Source organism: Ovis canadensis, chromosome 3, assembly GCF_042477335.2.
Source record: "Ovis canadensis isolate MfBH-ARS-UI-01 breed Bighorn chromosome 3, ARS-UI_OviCan_v2, whole genome shotgun sequence".
NCBI classification, from domain to species: domain Eukaryota; kingdom Metazoa; phylum Chordata; class Mammalia; order Artiodactyla; family Bovidae; genus Ovis; species Ovis canadensis.
The window spans coordinates 208587681-208603424 of NC_091247.1; the positions used below are offsets into that span (position 1 = coordinate 208587681).

General features: G+C 44.7%; 1 protein-coding gene across 9 annotated transcripts in view; it reads left to right on the forward strand.

Moving 5' to 3' along the window:
• Positions 1–15744, forward strand: part of GPR19 (G protein-coupled receptor 19) — a 35194-nt gene extending 19450 nt beyond the window's left edge. For 5 of the 9 annotated variants that reach the window (XM_069581283.1, XM_069581281.1, XM_069581284.1 and 2 more), the window contains one exon: positions 13858–15744. In XM_069581283.1, the coding sequence (XP_069437384.1) occupies positions 13874–15127 (1254 nt within the window). In that variant the 5' untranslated portion in view covers positions 13858–13873 and the 3' untranslated portion in view covers positions 15128–15744. The remainder of the gene's footprint in view (positions 1–13857) is intronic. The other 4 variants (XM_069581287.1, XM_069581289.1, XM_069581290.1 and 1 more) reach the window with 2 other exon arrangements.

Consider the following 15744-nt stretch of genomic DNA (forward strand, 5'->3'; position numbering starts at 1 on the left):
CTAGGATTCTTATCCTCTTTCTAGGACTCGGGGCTCTTACACACTACAAAAAGATAGGGTGGCCCCTCTTCCCTTGGATCCCCTCTGATTATAGCAGAGATGTAATTGTGGCCTGAACTGGTGTGTGTGCTTGAAGGCTGGTGAAGCTGCCGCATCAGTATAGCCCCCACCCCGCCCCTGACCTGGAGCAGTGGCCTCTTTTCCGGCTGGGGAGCTCCATTCCTTGAACCCACCTCCCTACCTGCAAACCTCCATCTCCACCTGTCCCTTACTTGGAGCACAGTGAGGAAGTGAGGCTAGGGTCCCAGGCCTGCCTTTTCTTTTTAATTGCTTTATTTACATGCCATAAAATTCACTTGTTTTAAGGGTACAATTCAGTGATTTTTGTTAACATTTACAGAATTGTACAACCATCATATAATCCAATTTCACAACCTTTTCATCATCCTCAGAAGGTCCCTTGTGCTCATCCAGGGCTCCCCTTTGCAGGACTCCAGGGGGCACAGCCACACTCCTGCTTCAGAGGTCCTGGTTTCTCTCTCCTCCCCTGTACAGAAATACAGACATTCCACCCCTCCCCCACCAACCAGAGAACCCAGCACCCAGAAAGCAAAAGCCAAGGAAACAGGCTTGTCTCAGGCCTGTTGAGACGGCTCTCCTCCAAGACAAGAGAGCTTAGCCCTGGGTCCATTCTCAGCAGAGGACAGGAAAAAAGTCCCGGCAAGGAGCACAGTGCGGATCACAGTGCGCGCACATCAGCATCTCAGTGACTTAACCTCTCCCTATACCAGCCAGTGGGGTCTTCCGGTTGCACGTACCCGTGGGCAGCCACTGCCCCCGTGGAGCAGTGACCTTCAGAGGAGTGTCAGACCTCTCTCCTCCCTGATTCCTTACCTCTTTTTGCTCACAGAGCACCTGATGGGCACATAGTGGGGAGTGGGGAGGGAGAACGGGGAGCCCCTCTGTGGTACCAGAGTGAAAGGAAGTGCCCAGAAGTACCCTGCCCCTCCAGGCCCCGCTTCCTCCTTTCTGTCTTCCCTGCCCCCATGTGATGGGGCAAAGAATTCTGAGTCACCCTAAGAACAACAGCCAGTCACAAGAGCAACCCAAAGAGCCTGAAACATTGTTCGGGATCTGAAAGGAAGCTGGGGATCCGGTGGGGACTGGATTTCCTTGGCCTGTGTTCTGTCTGCAGCAGGAGGCCTGGCGAGTCTACTGCAGAGCACCCTGGCCTCTGTCCCTGCTTCTCCTGCCTCCAAGGCTTCCCCAGATTCGCAGCCCAAGAAAGGGCTTGCTGCCAAGCTCTTACAATAGCTCTTTTCCTTCATACAACTTTTAACGACTTACTGTCCTTTAAGGGGCTTGTGCTAGGTTTTCGTTGCTGTCTTTCTCTAGTCTTGGAGAGTGGGGGCTACTCTCTGGTTGGGGTGCACGGCTTCTTGTTGCAGTGGTTTCTCTTGTTGGGGAGCACGGGCTTTAGGGAGTGCGGGCTTCAATAGATTTAGCGCGGGGGCTCAGTAGTTACGGTGCACGAGCTTAGCTGCCTCGCGGCATATGGGATCTTCCCGTGCATGCGTGGTAAGTCGCTTGAGTCATGTCCGACTCTTGGCAATCCTATGGACTATAATCTGCTAGGCTCTTCTGTCCGTGGGATTCTTCAAGCAAGAATACTGGAGTGTGTTGCTGTGCCCTCCTCCAGGGGATCTCCCCGACCCAGGGATCGAAGGTGAGTCTCTTAGTCTCCTGCATTGGCAGATGGACTGTTAACCACTGGACCACCAGGGAAGCCCGCAACTTATGGTCTTTATTTGTGCTTATTTCTTACTCTTCTGTCCACCCCTCCACAACTAATTAGACCATGACCTTCATGAGGGCAGGGACGCAGTTTTATTTGCCATTGTATATCCATCCAGTTCTTAGCACAGTGCATTCTGTTGCACGGTGTGATCTTACAATATGTTTATGGAACGATGAATGAATTAATAAAAATGGGCAAAGAATCTGAAGAGACATTTCTCCAAACTTATATGTCCAGGTGCCACCTGACTAGCTCTGCTTGAATATCCAATAGGAATTTAATTCAGCCAAAATAGAAGTGCTGATTTCCAGTTCCCCAGACTTTTTCTTTCTGCGTCTGAGATCCTCAAACTTAGGAAACATCTCCATCCCCTACCCCGTCACACGTCAGCAAATCTTGGTGGCTCTTTCTCCAATATGTTTTCAATATCCATCTACTTTTTTCCACTTACACTGCTACTGCCCTGGTCATCATGTACCTAGGTAATTGTAAGAGCCTCTTAACTGTTCTCTCCTCCTCTACTCTCAGCTACCCACACAGCAACTAAAGTTGTATTTTTGAAACACAAATCAGGTAATACTCATTCATCCATTGCTTAAAACCTGCAGTGGATTTCACTGGAATAACACCTGTGCCCTACAGTGCTATATGTGACCTAATCCCTGCCTACATTTCTGATTATATCAGGTACCATTTTCTTTCTTGAGCTATGTGAAGCACTTAGCTCAGTTGGTAAATCATCTGCCTGCAATGTAGGAGACCTGGGTTCGATTCCTTGGTCGGGAAGATCCCCTGGAGAAGGAAATGGCAACCCACTACGGTATTCTTGTCTGGAGAATCCCGCGGACAGAGGAGCCTGACAGGCTACAGTCCATGGGATTGCAAGAGTTGGACACGACGTAGCGACTAAACCACCACCACCACCATTTTCTTCCACATTCATATACTCCAGCCTCATAACAAGCTTGTTCCTGCCCCAGGACCTTTGGACTCTTTCTTCCTTCTGCCTAGAATGCATTCTGATTTCCACATGGCTGGCTTCCTGTAAATGGGATTTTAGCTCTAGTATCATTTCAGAGAATCCTTCTCTGATGACTATCTGAAATAAGACCCTGCATTTAGAGGCAAATAACAGAAAACTAGAGTCCCTTGGACTGCAAGGAGATCCAACCAGTCCATCCTAAAGGAGATCAGTCCTGGGTGTTCATTGGAACGACTGATGTTGAAGCTGAAACTCCAATATTTCGGCCACCTGATGTGAAGAGCTGACTCATTTGAAAAGACACTGATGCTGGGAAAGATTGAAGGCAGGAGGAGAAGGGGATGACAGAGGATGAGATGGTTAGATGGCATCACCAACTCAATGGACATGAGTTTGGGTAAACTCTGGGAGTTGGTCGTGGACAGGGAGGCCTGGTGTGCTACGGTTCATGGGGTCGCAAAGAGTCGGACACGACTGAGGAACTGAACTGAACAGAAAACTCAAAAGGGCTTAAGACATCAAAGACTACTTAATAAGTAGTGTGGAGGCAGGTGTTCTGGCAGCTCCATAATGTCAGAGCACTGGATGGTATCTTTGAGAGTCTTAGGACTTCCCTTGAACTCATAAGATACCACCAATTGCACTGATATCATTATGTGACAGTTTACAAAGGCAGAAAGTGAGGGATAGCCAGGCTCATAAGAAAGAACCCTCCCAACATGCCCTTTTCCTTTTATTAAGAAAAATTTTTTCACGAGCCTCCCAGCACCCTACAAGGAGGCTTTCTCTTGTCTCAGTGGCCAGAGAAGATGATGTTGATATGACCACCCCTAGCTGCAAGGGTTGGTGGAAGGTGATTATCTTTCCTTGTCAGCTTCTGGAGACACGAGGGCAGGGGAGGTGTTGGGAATGGCCACGGTGTGACCAGCCAACCACCTTCTTGCCATCCCTTTCCTGTCCATTCTGGACCTTCATTCTGCTTTGTTTTTCTCCATGGCACTAACCATTTATTAATTGTGTACTTTTTCTTATTTAGCTATGTAATATTATTTCTCCCAGTAGAGGAGAGCTCTAGTTTACTTCTGTATTTCCAGCACTTAGCCCAATCCTGGCTTCTCCTAGATGATAAATACTATCAGATAAATGTGTGATTGAGGACTGCTGGTGTATACACTGTCATAGCAAAGTGTTCACCTCGTGGGATAAAGTTTATTGCTGTTTGTTTCGTTCGCATTTTATCTGACCACAGACTTTGTGAGAACAGTAGGGAGACAGGAAGTGTTATTCAAACTTCCACATAGATCCCGACTAAGTGGCAGTTGGGGTGGGAAATACTGGATCATGTCCCTGATACATTCCCCCAAAGAGGAGCTGGTATGACCTAACATTTCCTCCTGCAGCTAGGTCTACAGAGAGTCTGGGGAGGATTGCCACTTGTGATCAACATAATCCTCCACGTGGGTGAAGCCTGGGCTCCTTTCTGTTGGACTTCTGTGGGTCAAGTATCTCTCCAGTGCCAGCCATACCCACACAAAACTGTCAAGTCGGTGAAGTTTATCTTCTTCAGCTTCAACCTTTCACCCTCCACCCATCCCTTCCCACAATATAACACCCTATCTTCATTTTCTCTAGATCCTGACTGTTCCTTATGGCATTTGCTTTTTGGCATCTCTTCTGTTTTTCATTTTCACTAAGATCATAGCTCTACAAGATAGAAGGGGTCTCAGATATCACCACTGTTCTACTGATAATATATTCTAAAATTTACTCTTTAAGAAGCATTTACATTTTAAATGGAACTTTGGTGCTCACTTCAGCAGCATGCATACTAAAATGGGACTTGGACCCTAAAAGAATGTTGCTCTAATGGTGAGGGAAGCAGAGGGGATAGAAGCCCTCCTGATTTCTGGAAATCACGCCAAGGATGCTGACTCTGTTTATTTCTAATATTTTCAAATTTATGTGAAAAACAAAAAAAAGGTAAAGGCGATAAAAGAAGAATGGTGGTGGTGGTGGTTTAGTTGCTAAGCCGTATCCAACTCTTGTGACCCCATGAACTGTAGCCCACCAGGCTCCTCTGTGCATGGGATTTTCCAGGCAAGAACACTGGAGTGGGTTGCCACTTCTCCAAAAGAAGAATACAGTTCCTTAAATCTAGATATCTAGAATTTCTCACCAGCAATGTCGTTATTTGGGGATATTTTGTGATGTTGTGTGTGTGTTTAGTCGCTCAGTCGTGTCCGCCTCTTTGCAACCCCGTGGACTGTAGCCCACCTGGCTCCTCTGTCCCTGGGATTCTCCAGGCAAGAATACTGGAGTGGGTTGCCATGCCCTTCTCCAGGGGAACTTGCCAACCCAGGAATCAAACCCAGGTCTCCTGCATTTGTGATGTTAGAAGAGGCTTTTTTGAAAACCCTTTCCTGTTCAAAAAAAATCATGCTCTCCTTGAAAGCAGGACAGATATTCAAACCAAGAGAAAATGAGTCTCATCTGATCTCAGAAAACTGCTTGATCTCAGTTGGGAAACAGATTGAAAGGCACAGACCTGGAAATATTATGAAGAAATACTTATATATATTGTATAACCAGAGGAAAGAGAGAAGGGCATTAGGGAAAATTTCAAGCTTATAAGTCACAATGCCAGGAGTCTCAGATGGTGGAGAAGAAACTTGATTTTCACTGGAATTATGAGGTTCTTTTGCAATTATTCAGAATTATCTAAAGGAAATAATTTAAGCAGGATAGAGTCTGTATGCTTTTGAGAAAGACCCAGTCAATCCAGTTAGATTATCAATACATATTTTGGTTCAGGGTATAAGAAAAAGTTTCATCTGGCAAAAAGAAAGTGAAGTCACTCAGTCATGTCCAACTCTTTGTGACCCTATGGATTGTAGCCTACCAGGCTCCTCTGTCCATGGGGTTCTCCAGGCAAGAATACTGGAGTGGGTTGTACATTTCCTTCTCCAGGGGATCTTCCCGATCCAGGGATCAAACCCAGGTCTCCCATATTGCAGGCAGATGCTTTACCCTCTGAGCCACCAGGGAAGCCCTAATCTGAAAATATGTCACACACACACACACAAAAATCCCCAACATAAAGAAACTTGGAGAAAGATTATGTTTATTTGTTTGGACCTCAGTGACTTTCCCCTTAAAAGCAGTGCTGTCAATGATGAGGTATTCAGGCCCTTGACAAAAGCCATTCATCCTTAATCCTAAATTATGTGACCAATGTTAGTAATATGACTAGGGTGAGATGTGTGCTGTGGTTACTAAAATTTGCTTGTCATATGGCTTAGAAGACTTTTATGGGCTAACAGTAGGGCTAATATTTTCAGCACTTGCTATGTGTCAGACACCAAGCTAGGTGTGTTTTGGAACTATAGTAGGATAACACTTACTGAGGGTGTTGTACCAGACAGATTGACTTGTAATAACTCATTTAACTCCTGAGCATATATTATCTCATTTAATCCTCATAATAATCAAATGAAATAGGGACTAATTGTCCTCATTTTCTGGGCTTCCCAGGTGGCACAGTGGTAAAGAATCCACTGGCCAATGCAGGAAATGCAAGGGATGCAGGTTCAATCCCTGGGTTGGGAAGATCCCCTGGAGTAGGAAATGGCAACCCACTCCAGTATTCTTGTCTGGAAAATTCCATTGACAGAGAAAACTGGTGGGCTACAGCCCATGGAGTCACAAAAACATGACTGAACAGATTCTCATTTTACAGATGAGAATACTGGAATCAAGAGGGTTAGATAACTTGTTTTGGGTCACACAACTAGATAATGAGTGACAGAGATGGTAGTCCTGCTTCAGTCTGCTTCAAAGCCTGTACACATAACCACTTTGCAATAGTCCTATATTGTGAGCTGAAAAGTGAGTATCTCTCAGCAGAAGATTATGTTCTAGGTGTGCGGGTTTGTCAGATTTAGGTAATAAATAGGATAGTAATAATAGGATGGGACATAGTTGTGTTAAAAAATTATCTGTTATTTATCTGAAATTCATGCTTAACTGGGCTTCCTGTGTTTCATCTGGCAACCCTGTCTGCATGGCTCATTATGAGAACATGTATTCTCTCTTTCTGGTTTTCCTGTTCCTCCACCACAGTCATACTGGTAGCTACCTGGGCCTTATGTAGTTCTATAAAGTGCTTAGCTCAGTGTCCACACCAGAGCCATAGCTCAGAGCCAAGAAGCGAGATAGGAACTCAGGAAGCTTCCAAAGAGCCTGTGTGACCTCCTTAGCCGTTCGTAAATTCAGGGATGTATGTAAGTTCAGGGCGTTCAGATAGGTTGGTCTGTGAACTGCCCTGCTGGCTCTGCAGGGAAAGAGCCTATTTGTGGTGCTTGTCAGTCTCGTGGTGCGACTGTTCCTACCTTGGCTGATTCATGATGCCAACATGATGTCATTGAACTTGGAATTGGGAAGGAATGTGCTCTGAGGAGCCCCATGCAAACTAGTCCCAGCCCATCTCCGTTCCAATCTTATTTCATATGTAGGCAAATCAAGCGTACAAAACAGTGAAAGGTTTAAGGAAAATGTCTACCACCATCATATTTCTTAAATTACAACAGTTAAAATTTAAGAGAGAATTTCCTACTTGGGGTGATACTGAATTGTTCAGACTTTTTCTACACTTCGATTCAAACTGAAGGCTAGAGTTCTGCTTTCATTCTACATTTACAAGGCAGCAGTCAGTCATCTGATAATGAGTTTTCAACACTCTCACATTCTTTATTCTGAAGAAAGGCTGTGTTTCCAGACCAGCATGTCTACTGCACTTTTGATGCTAAGCCTCCCTGCAGTATATAGTGGGAGTGATTTTTTCCCCCAAAATGTTCACTGTGTCACATATTTCTGAGCTAACATATTGAACAGATGTATCTGTGGGTTGCAAGAGTCTGTGGGGGAATTTTATATTCGTGTTTGATTGAGAAGTCTATGTACAGCCAGTTTGACCCTCCAAATTTAGATCCAGCCCATTGTGGCTCCCCTGGGAGATGAAGTGCCTGCTACTGCTGCTAAGTCGCTTCAGTCGTGTCCAACTCTGTGCGACCCTATAGACGGCAGCCCACCAGGCTCCCCCATCCCTGGGATTCTCCAGGCAAGAACACTGGAGTGGGCTGCCATTTCCTTCTCCAATGCCTGAAAGTGAAAAGTGAAAGTGAATGAAGTGCCAGTGGTGGTTAAAAGTGTGGACTTTGGAGCAAGGCAGTCTTGGGTGACCACTTTCCAACTGTATGACCTTGGGGAAGAACTTCAGTTTTTTCATTTGAAAAATAGGGCTAATAACATTACCTCTTTCTCTGGAAGGTCTCTGCATGTGAAATACCTGAAAGATAAAAAGCACACACACACACACAAAGTGCTAACTCTTGGTGGTACTGATGCTACTATCACGCCTGTCTTCATTGCAGTTACTCTCACTGCTCATTAGCCACAGGCTGTGTGGCTAATTCTACAGAAAATGTTTCCATTCATTTTTTTCCCAACCAAATCATATATAAATTTAACATAAAATTCTAATTTGCCATAGTCTTCCTATATTATGGGAATATCTCTGAATCTGTGTAATTTCAGGAGGGAAAAATAAATCAGTTGTTAGGGTTTCCTGAGTCTGGAAGAAACCTACCCAGCAATGAGTCACTTATCTGGGAATAGCCTCTGGCAAACTGTGAAGTTTATCATCTGTGCCCCTCTGATTCTTTTTTGTGGTCCTCTCATTAGTATCTAATCATTCAAATACCCATCGAAATACAGTTTTCCAAAGGTTAAAGTCATGGTTCTCATTCATCATGATTCTCATTCAAGCATAGAAATGAACATAATGTCAAAAATTCATTAACTTATTACTGAAGGAACCAATGAGATAATAAGGTTGCTTCCAAGAGCATTTGAATAAATGGATATTTATAGGGATTGAGGGGGGGGTGTTCCTGTTTGTTTGTTTCTGTAAATAATGTGAGCATAAGATTGCTAGGAGGCGCAAAACTGGTTATTGTCCTGCTGCTGCTAAGTCGCTTCAGTCGTATTCGACTCTGTGCGACCCCATAGACAGCAGCCCACCAGGCTCCCCTGTCCCTGGGATTCTCCAGGCAAGAACACTGGAGTGGGTTGCCATTTCCTTCTCCAGTGCATGAAAGTGAAAAGTGAAAGTGAAGTTGCTCAGTCGTGTCCGACTCTTAGCGACCCCATGGACTACAGCCTACCAGCCTCCTCTGTCCAAGGGATTTTCTAGGCAAGAGTACTGGAGTGGGGTGCCATTGCCTTCTCCAGGGCAATAAATCTATAACCTTTGGGGTTATTTTTTCTACTAAACAAATTTGCATGTTTACATGTAATGTCTGGGTGCTAGTCATATTGTAAATAGCAAAATCAAGAACAGATACATTCTTCCAGAGAATTAAATAATCCTTGGGGAAGCCCATGTAACAGTGTCCTAGCATGATATTAAAAAATTATGCTATGCTCTCTGTGCCTTATTTTCAAATAATGGATAATTTTTCTTAACATATCTACCCATTTATTTATTCAGTAAACCTTTATTAATATCTATGTGCTGCAGGGATATAGAAGTAAAGACACAGTCCCCGTCCTTAAGGAATTCATAACCCAACAGGGGAAGACAGCACTCAAAATAAAAATTATAGTATGAAGTGACAGACATATCATTTTATATATAGACGCAAAGCCCCATCATTACAGAGGTCTCTCATTCCCTAGCTCTATATCATGTCAGCTCATCCACCATTTTCCCAACCTGTATATTAAAACGCATCTCTTAGAGCCCAACAGATGAATAATTCCTCTCTTAGATAATACAGAGATAAAGGAATATATTAATAGGGACCCTCCGTCTCAACTCAATCTGGTGTGTCATGTGGTAGTCTCAGGGCTGGTTGGGAAGAGACAGGATGAGCTGGAAAGAGGTGAAGACGGCTTTCCTGTTGCTGCTAAAATTACTGAATATGGATGACCCAGACACAACTACTAATTACGCAGCCTCTGTATTTCAGAAATACTCCCTTAAAGATATATTTATTTCCAAATTAATGGAGCAGGGGAGAGCTTTCTTAACATTTACTTTAGAATTTTAGAATTTAGTTATAATATGGCAGACCATGTTTTCTGCGAGTGGGTACAGGAGGCTGTCTGAGGTCACCTAAACTGCCTTTACTCGCCCTTAAACGAGAGTTGACCTGGGTGCCTTTAGTTTCACCTGCCCTGCTCTTGTCAGGGGCCATGTTTCCCCCTGTCACCATGGTAACCAGCATCCCAGCTCTCTGAGAACACACAGTGAGTTTTATATCTCTGCTTTTAATTCTCCTAACAGAGCCACCTAGAGTAGGAGGCCTGTATTTCAGCTCTCTATCTTTATGAAGTCAATTCATTCAATAGCTAATAAGCGATTATTAATGTAAAGAACTTCAGTGGAAGCTGTGGAGCATGGACAAAGAATAACGCCCTTTTCCCAGGACCCCATAGTTAATGGGAGAAGACAGAAATGTGGAAGCAATTCTAAAGCAGTGATTGTTAATCCGGGCTGCACATTGGGATCACCTGGGGAACTCTTGAAACCTCCCGATGCCCAGGCTGCACCCCAGAGCAATTAAACCGGAATCCCTAGAGAAGGACCCTGGCATCAGCATTTTGTAAAGCTCCCTGAGAACGTCCAGCATGGCTCTAAAGCAAAACAAACTGGGAAAAGGAGTCACAAAATGCTCTATGAAAGAGGGAACCACAGCCATTCTGCATATGTTAATGTTCTCATCCACCGGGTGACTACATTTCAGCCCATGAATGCGGAAAATGTAACTTCTCATTATAACCACAGGAAAAATATAGGTCAGTTTAATTGTAGGGCAGAGACTGTATGGTCTGAGCAGTATGGTCTGCAGAAAACTATACCTCTAAGGGTCTCTTGGACCAGGAGATCCAACCAGTCCATCCTAAAGGAGATCAGTCCTGAGTGTTCATTGGAAGGACTGATGCTGAAGCTGAAACTCCAATACTGTGGCCACCTGATGGTAAGAGCTGACTCATTGGAAAAGACTCTGATGCTGGGAAAGATTGAACACAGGAGGAGAAGGGGACGACAGAGGATGAGATGGTTGGATGGCATCACTGACTCAATGGACATAAGTTTGGGTAAGCTCCGGGAGTTGGTGATGGACAGGGAGGTCTGGTGTGCTGCAGTCCATGGAGTCGCAAAGAGTCGGACACGACTGAGCAACTGAACTGAACTGAAGGGGAAAAGGGCCCCCAAAAGGTCAGCCCTAGAAGGATGACCCCCAAGTTATTCCACATGCTATCTCTCTCCCTTGGAATGTTTGGGACTTTTTTTTTTTCTTTTTTAAACCCTTGTCTTCCTGAAGAAGGGACCTTCATCCTCCAGGTCCCTGGCTCACACCTTCGTCTCCTATGTGAAGCCTTTCCTTTCCTTCCCTTTTCCAAGCACAATTGGGTCCCTGTTTTTCTCTGCCACTTAGCTCCTTATCTGTCAATTTTAATTATTATAGACTTTAGTTATAATATGGCAGACAGCTTATTTATACATTTACCCTTTTACTGGCCTTACTTTTCGTTGGTTTTCCTAGCACCTAGCATAGTTTCTTGGTGTACTGAATGAGTAAACAGAGGTGCGGCACTTTTAGGTCCAATCAGAAAAGCCATGCCTTCAATCAGGTGAGACCTAGACTCCACAACTCCTCAGGGTGTCGTGCCCCATTTCCTTTTCTTATTTGGCCACACCCCACAGCTTGTGGGGTCTTAGTTCCCTGGTGAGGGATCAAACATGCTTCCCCTGCAGTGGAAGTGTGGAGTCTTAACCACTGGATCACAGGGGAAGCCCCTCCCTTGTCCCGTTTCCAGGAGGGTATGTGTGTGTGTGTATGGTGGGGGTCGGACACGCTTGTAAAGCTGCAGGCGGAAGGGACAGAAGAAGACCCCTGCAGTGCATCAGTGGTGGTGGTGGTGGTGATTTTGAGTTTGATCTGCAGAGCTTTGCTACGAGAGGAAGAAAGAAGCAGAAGGAAGTTCAGAGGCTTCCAGGTGTGTGTGGAGCTACGGGAAAGTGCCCGTGCCACCAGCTCCTGTTCTGTTTCGGCCACAGGCATTCCCCCACAAATTCAGAACTGCCCTTTCTCTCTGGGAATGTTGCTTGTCTCTTGTATTTTTAAGCTTTCAGCTCAGTTCAGTTGCTCAGTTGTGTCCAACTCTGCGACCCCATGGACTACAGCACACCAGGCTTCCCTGCCATCACCAACTCCCGGAGTTTTACTCAAACTCATGTCCATCTAGTCGGTGATGCCATCCAACCATCTCATCCTCTGTCATGCCCTCCTCCTCCTGCCTTCAGTCTTTCCTAGCAATCAGGGTCTTTTCCAAAGAGTTAGTTCTTCATATCAAGTGGCCAAAGTATTGGAGTTTCAGCTTCAGTATCAGTCCTTTTAAACTTTAAATCTTTAAAAAAAAAAAAAACTTTAGGTTTTTTTTCTTTTTTCAATGTTGTAGCTTTTGCACACATAAAGGTGAAAAGATGATTTTTATTTTGTAAGGATGACACACATGCATTACGGATGTTCAAGGACAGTGCTCGTTTTAGATCTGATGTCCTGTTTTCAGACTCTGTCCTAATTTTTTATATGGAAAGTATGGTTGCTAGTCTTACAACTTACTATCAACCAGCCAGGCATGCTTAAAGGTCTTTTAATTATTAAAATAATTAATCACCTTATGTTTCCCTTTAAGAAATTAAGTAGGGCTGCTTCATGGACAAAAAAAGCCTTGAAGGGAACATGGACCTGGCCATTGGTACATCACCCTGAGCTTCAGACTTTTGTTGAATGGGGTTTCTTGGTGAGGACAATATATATTAACATCCTCTCCTGACCACAGATCACTGTAAATATCCTTCAAGGCAAAATGGGTCATTAGGAACTGTCCTTTGACCCCACAGAAACATTTCTTTGTGAGGTATAGTGACAGCTGCCCCTGAGGAAGGGCAAGAGGCAGAGCCTGTTGCTGGGGCACCCTCCCCTGTGCCCCAGACCTGGTTATTATGGATTCAGTTGCTGTGCTTTCTCTTTCTGCTTACTAGATTCAGACCAAATTAAACCTTAAAGATGACCGCAGCCAAAGTCACCTCAATTTTAATTGAATGGCTCACAATGATACAGTGTTTTCCCCTGTTAAAAAGTGTAACTTTTTCCCCCTAACTGAATAGTAGTAAGAAAAAGTTAAAATAAAGGCTGGGTAAAGTTAGAGTTGATTGCTTATAATTATCTGAATGCCATAAGGTTTCTAGCAACCTGGTTTTACATTCGTTAGGGGACATCTTGTACATTCTCAGTGTCTTTTTATGAAACAGTAACAACAGTAGCATCAAATATGTCATCGTCTTTTGGGGGAAAATAGGCTGTGTTTTTGTGTCATTAAATGAGGAGCTACTTCTGGCTCACCCGAAAGTGTTACTTTTGCTCCATGTACTTCCACGATGCTTCTGTAATGGGAATTCTGCAGTAAGTGAGGGGTCCTTCCCAGTAGCCAGCCAGTCTGCATTCAGATTCCCGTTAGCTATTTCCATAGCTGACGTCTGTGTTTCCATCTGCCCAAGTTTTCCTCCCTTGCAGCCTCACTACTTTAGTGTTAGGACATTCAGGAACTTCTCATATGCTTCCCAGAATTCCAGCAGTTCTTCATTTGGGGGTAAACCCTTAAAGTGAGCTAGATCTGAGATCCCTACCCCTCTGCGATCCCCAGCACGTGAAGGGAACAAGGGTCAGTGAGGACTGGGGCTTGCTGTGTGTTCCACCACATTTGACGAAGGTCAGGAGAGAGGGGAGGCCAAGGAGACCCTGAGCTGGGCTCAGCTGAAACAGCCCTAAAATGAAAGAGAAACAGAGCCAGAGCTTTTTCTGGGTAGTAGTCATGTTTTCCTACCAACGCACAAGTCCTCCTTGACAAATGACAACTGACCTAAGCATCCTAAATCATTGTTAGCCTTAGGAATCAATCCTTGTAACACCGTTTTAACAGGAGGCCTCATTCTTCTTTCCTTATCTAGAACTAAGAGGGGAAAAATGAATATGGTTTTTGCTCACAGAATGGATAACAGCAAGCCACCGTTGGTTGTTCCTACACTGCTGGTGCCGCTTCACAACCACAGCTGTGCAGAGACGGCCGCCCCTCTGCCGAGCCAAGACCTGACGGAGCTCTCCCCAGAGCACAGCTGGAGGAGCAACGGAACAGACCCACAGTATGGCCCGAGCCCCGGGGAGGTGGCCGCAGCCAGCACTTTCTTTGGGGCCCTGTGGCTGCTTTCTGTCTTTGGCAACTCCCTGGTGTGTCTGGTCATCCACCGCAGCAGGAGAACTCAGTCCACCACCAACTACTTTGTGGTGTCCCTGGCATGCGCCGACCTCCTGGTCAGCGTGGCCAGCACGCCTTTCGTCCTGCTGCAGTTCTCCACCGGCCGCTGGACGCTGGGCAGCGCCACATGCAGGGCCGTGCGCTACTTTCAGTATCTCACCCCGGGAGTCCAGATCTACGTGCTCCTGTCCATCTGCATAGACCGGTTCTACACCATCGTCTACCCACTGAGCTTCAAGGTGTCCAGAGAGAAAGCCAAGAAGATGATCGCCGCCTCCTGGATCTTCGAGGCGACCTTTGTGACCCCTGTGTTGTTCTTCTACGGCTCCAGCTGGGACAACCACTGCAACTATTTCCTTCCCTCCTCTTGGGAAGGAAGCGCCTATACTGTCATCCATTTCTTGGTGAGCTTTGTGATCCCATGCATCCTCATAATCCTATTTTACCAAAAGGTCATAAAATACATTTGGAGAATCGGCACTGATGGCCGGACGGTGAGGCGGACCACGAATGTTGTCCCGAGGACAAAAGTGAGGACAATCGAGATGCTCCTCATTCTAAATCTGCTGTTCTTGGTCTCTTGGCTGCCCTTTCATGTTGCTCAGCTGTGGCACCCCCAGGAGCGAGACGGTAAGCAAAGCTCCCTTGTGTTCACTGCTGTCACGTGGCTATCCTTTAGTTCCTCAGCCTCTAAACCTACTCTGTATTCCATTTACAATGCCAATTTCAGGAGAGGCATGAAAGAGACTTTCTGCATGTCCTCGATGAAGTGCTACCGAAGCAATGCCTATACTATCACAACCAGTTCAAGAATGGCCAAAAAAAACTATGTCGGCATCTCAGAAATCCCTCCATCGGCCAGAACTGTAACCAAAGACTCAATCTATGATTCGTTTGACAGGGAAGCCAAGGAAAAAAAGCTTGCTTGGCCCATTAATTCAAATCCGCCAAATACTTTTGTCTGATTTCTCAGAATTCTTTCAGTTATTATTATGCACCAGAGGTTAAAAATTTAACTATAAAAACAAGCTGTATATGTATTTTTTTCAATCAGTTTTCTGAGGGAAATGTTTTATTATATAGAATGCATTCGCTATTGATTTTAGTTTTTGTCTTTTTTAATTTAGTTGCTTTTTGTTTTAGAGGAAGCTTTTCACCTTGAGCTTATTTATGGTCAACAGTCCCTTTACTATATTAGGTACATGCATTAAAAAAAAAAAAAAAGAATGCTTTCTGACTTTTTATTTACTATTTGGTCCAAAAAGCATAAACTGTCTTTGATTGATGATTTAACCTGATTTTATTGTTTCCTTTTTCTCCTCCTTACTGAATTTTTGTTAACTATAGGCTTCTGTTCCAAGTCAAATCTCCTGTGTGACACATTTCAGAGACTTGTATTTCTTCTGCTGAGCAACACTTAGGAAGTGTTAATATTTTATATGTTTTTACATTACCTTCTGTCCAGATCTGTTAATGGAGAGCACTCCATATGTTGGAATATACTAGAACTTGCCTGGGTAGCCTTCTGTGATTGAATTTTAATGAAGATGCTCAGGGAAAGAAAGCTTATTGGTTGGCCTAA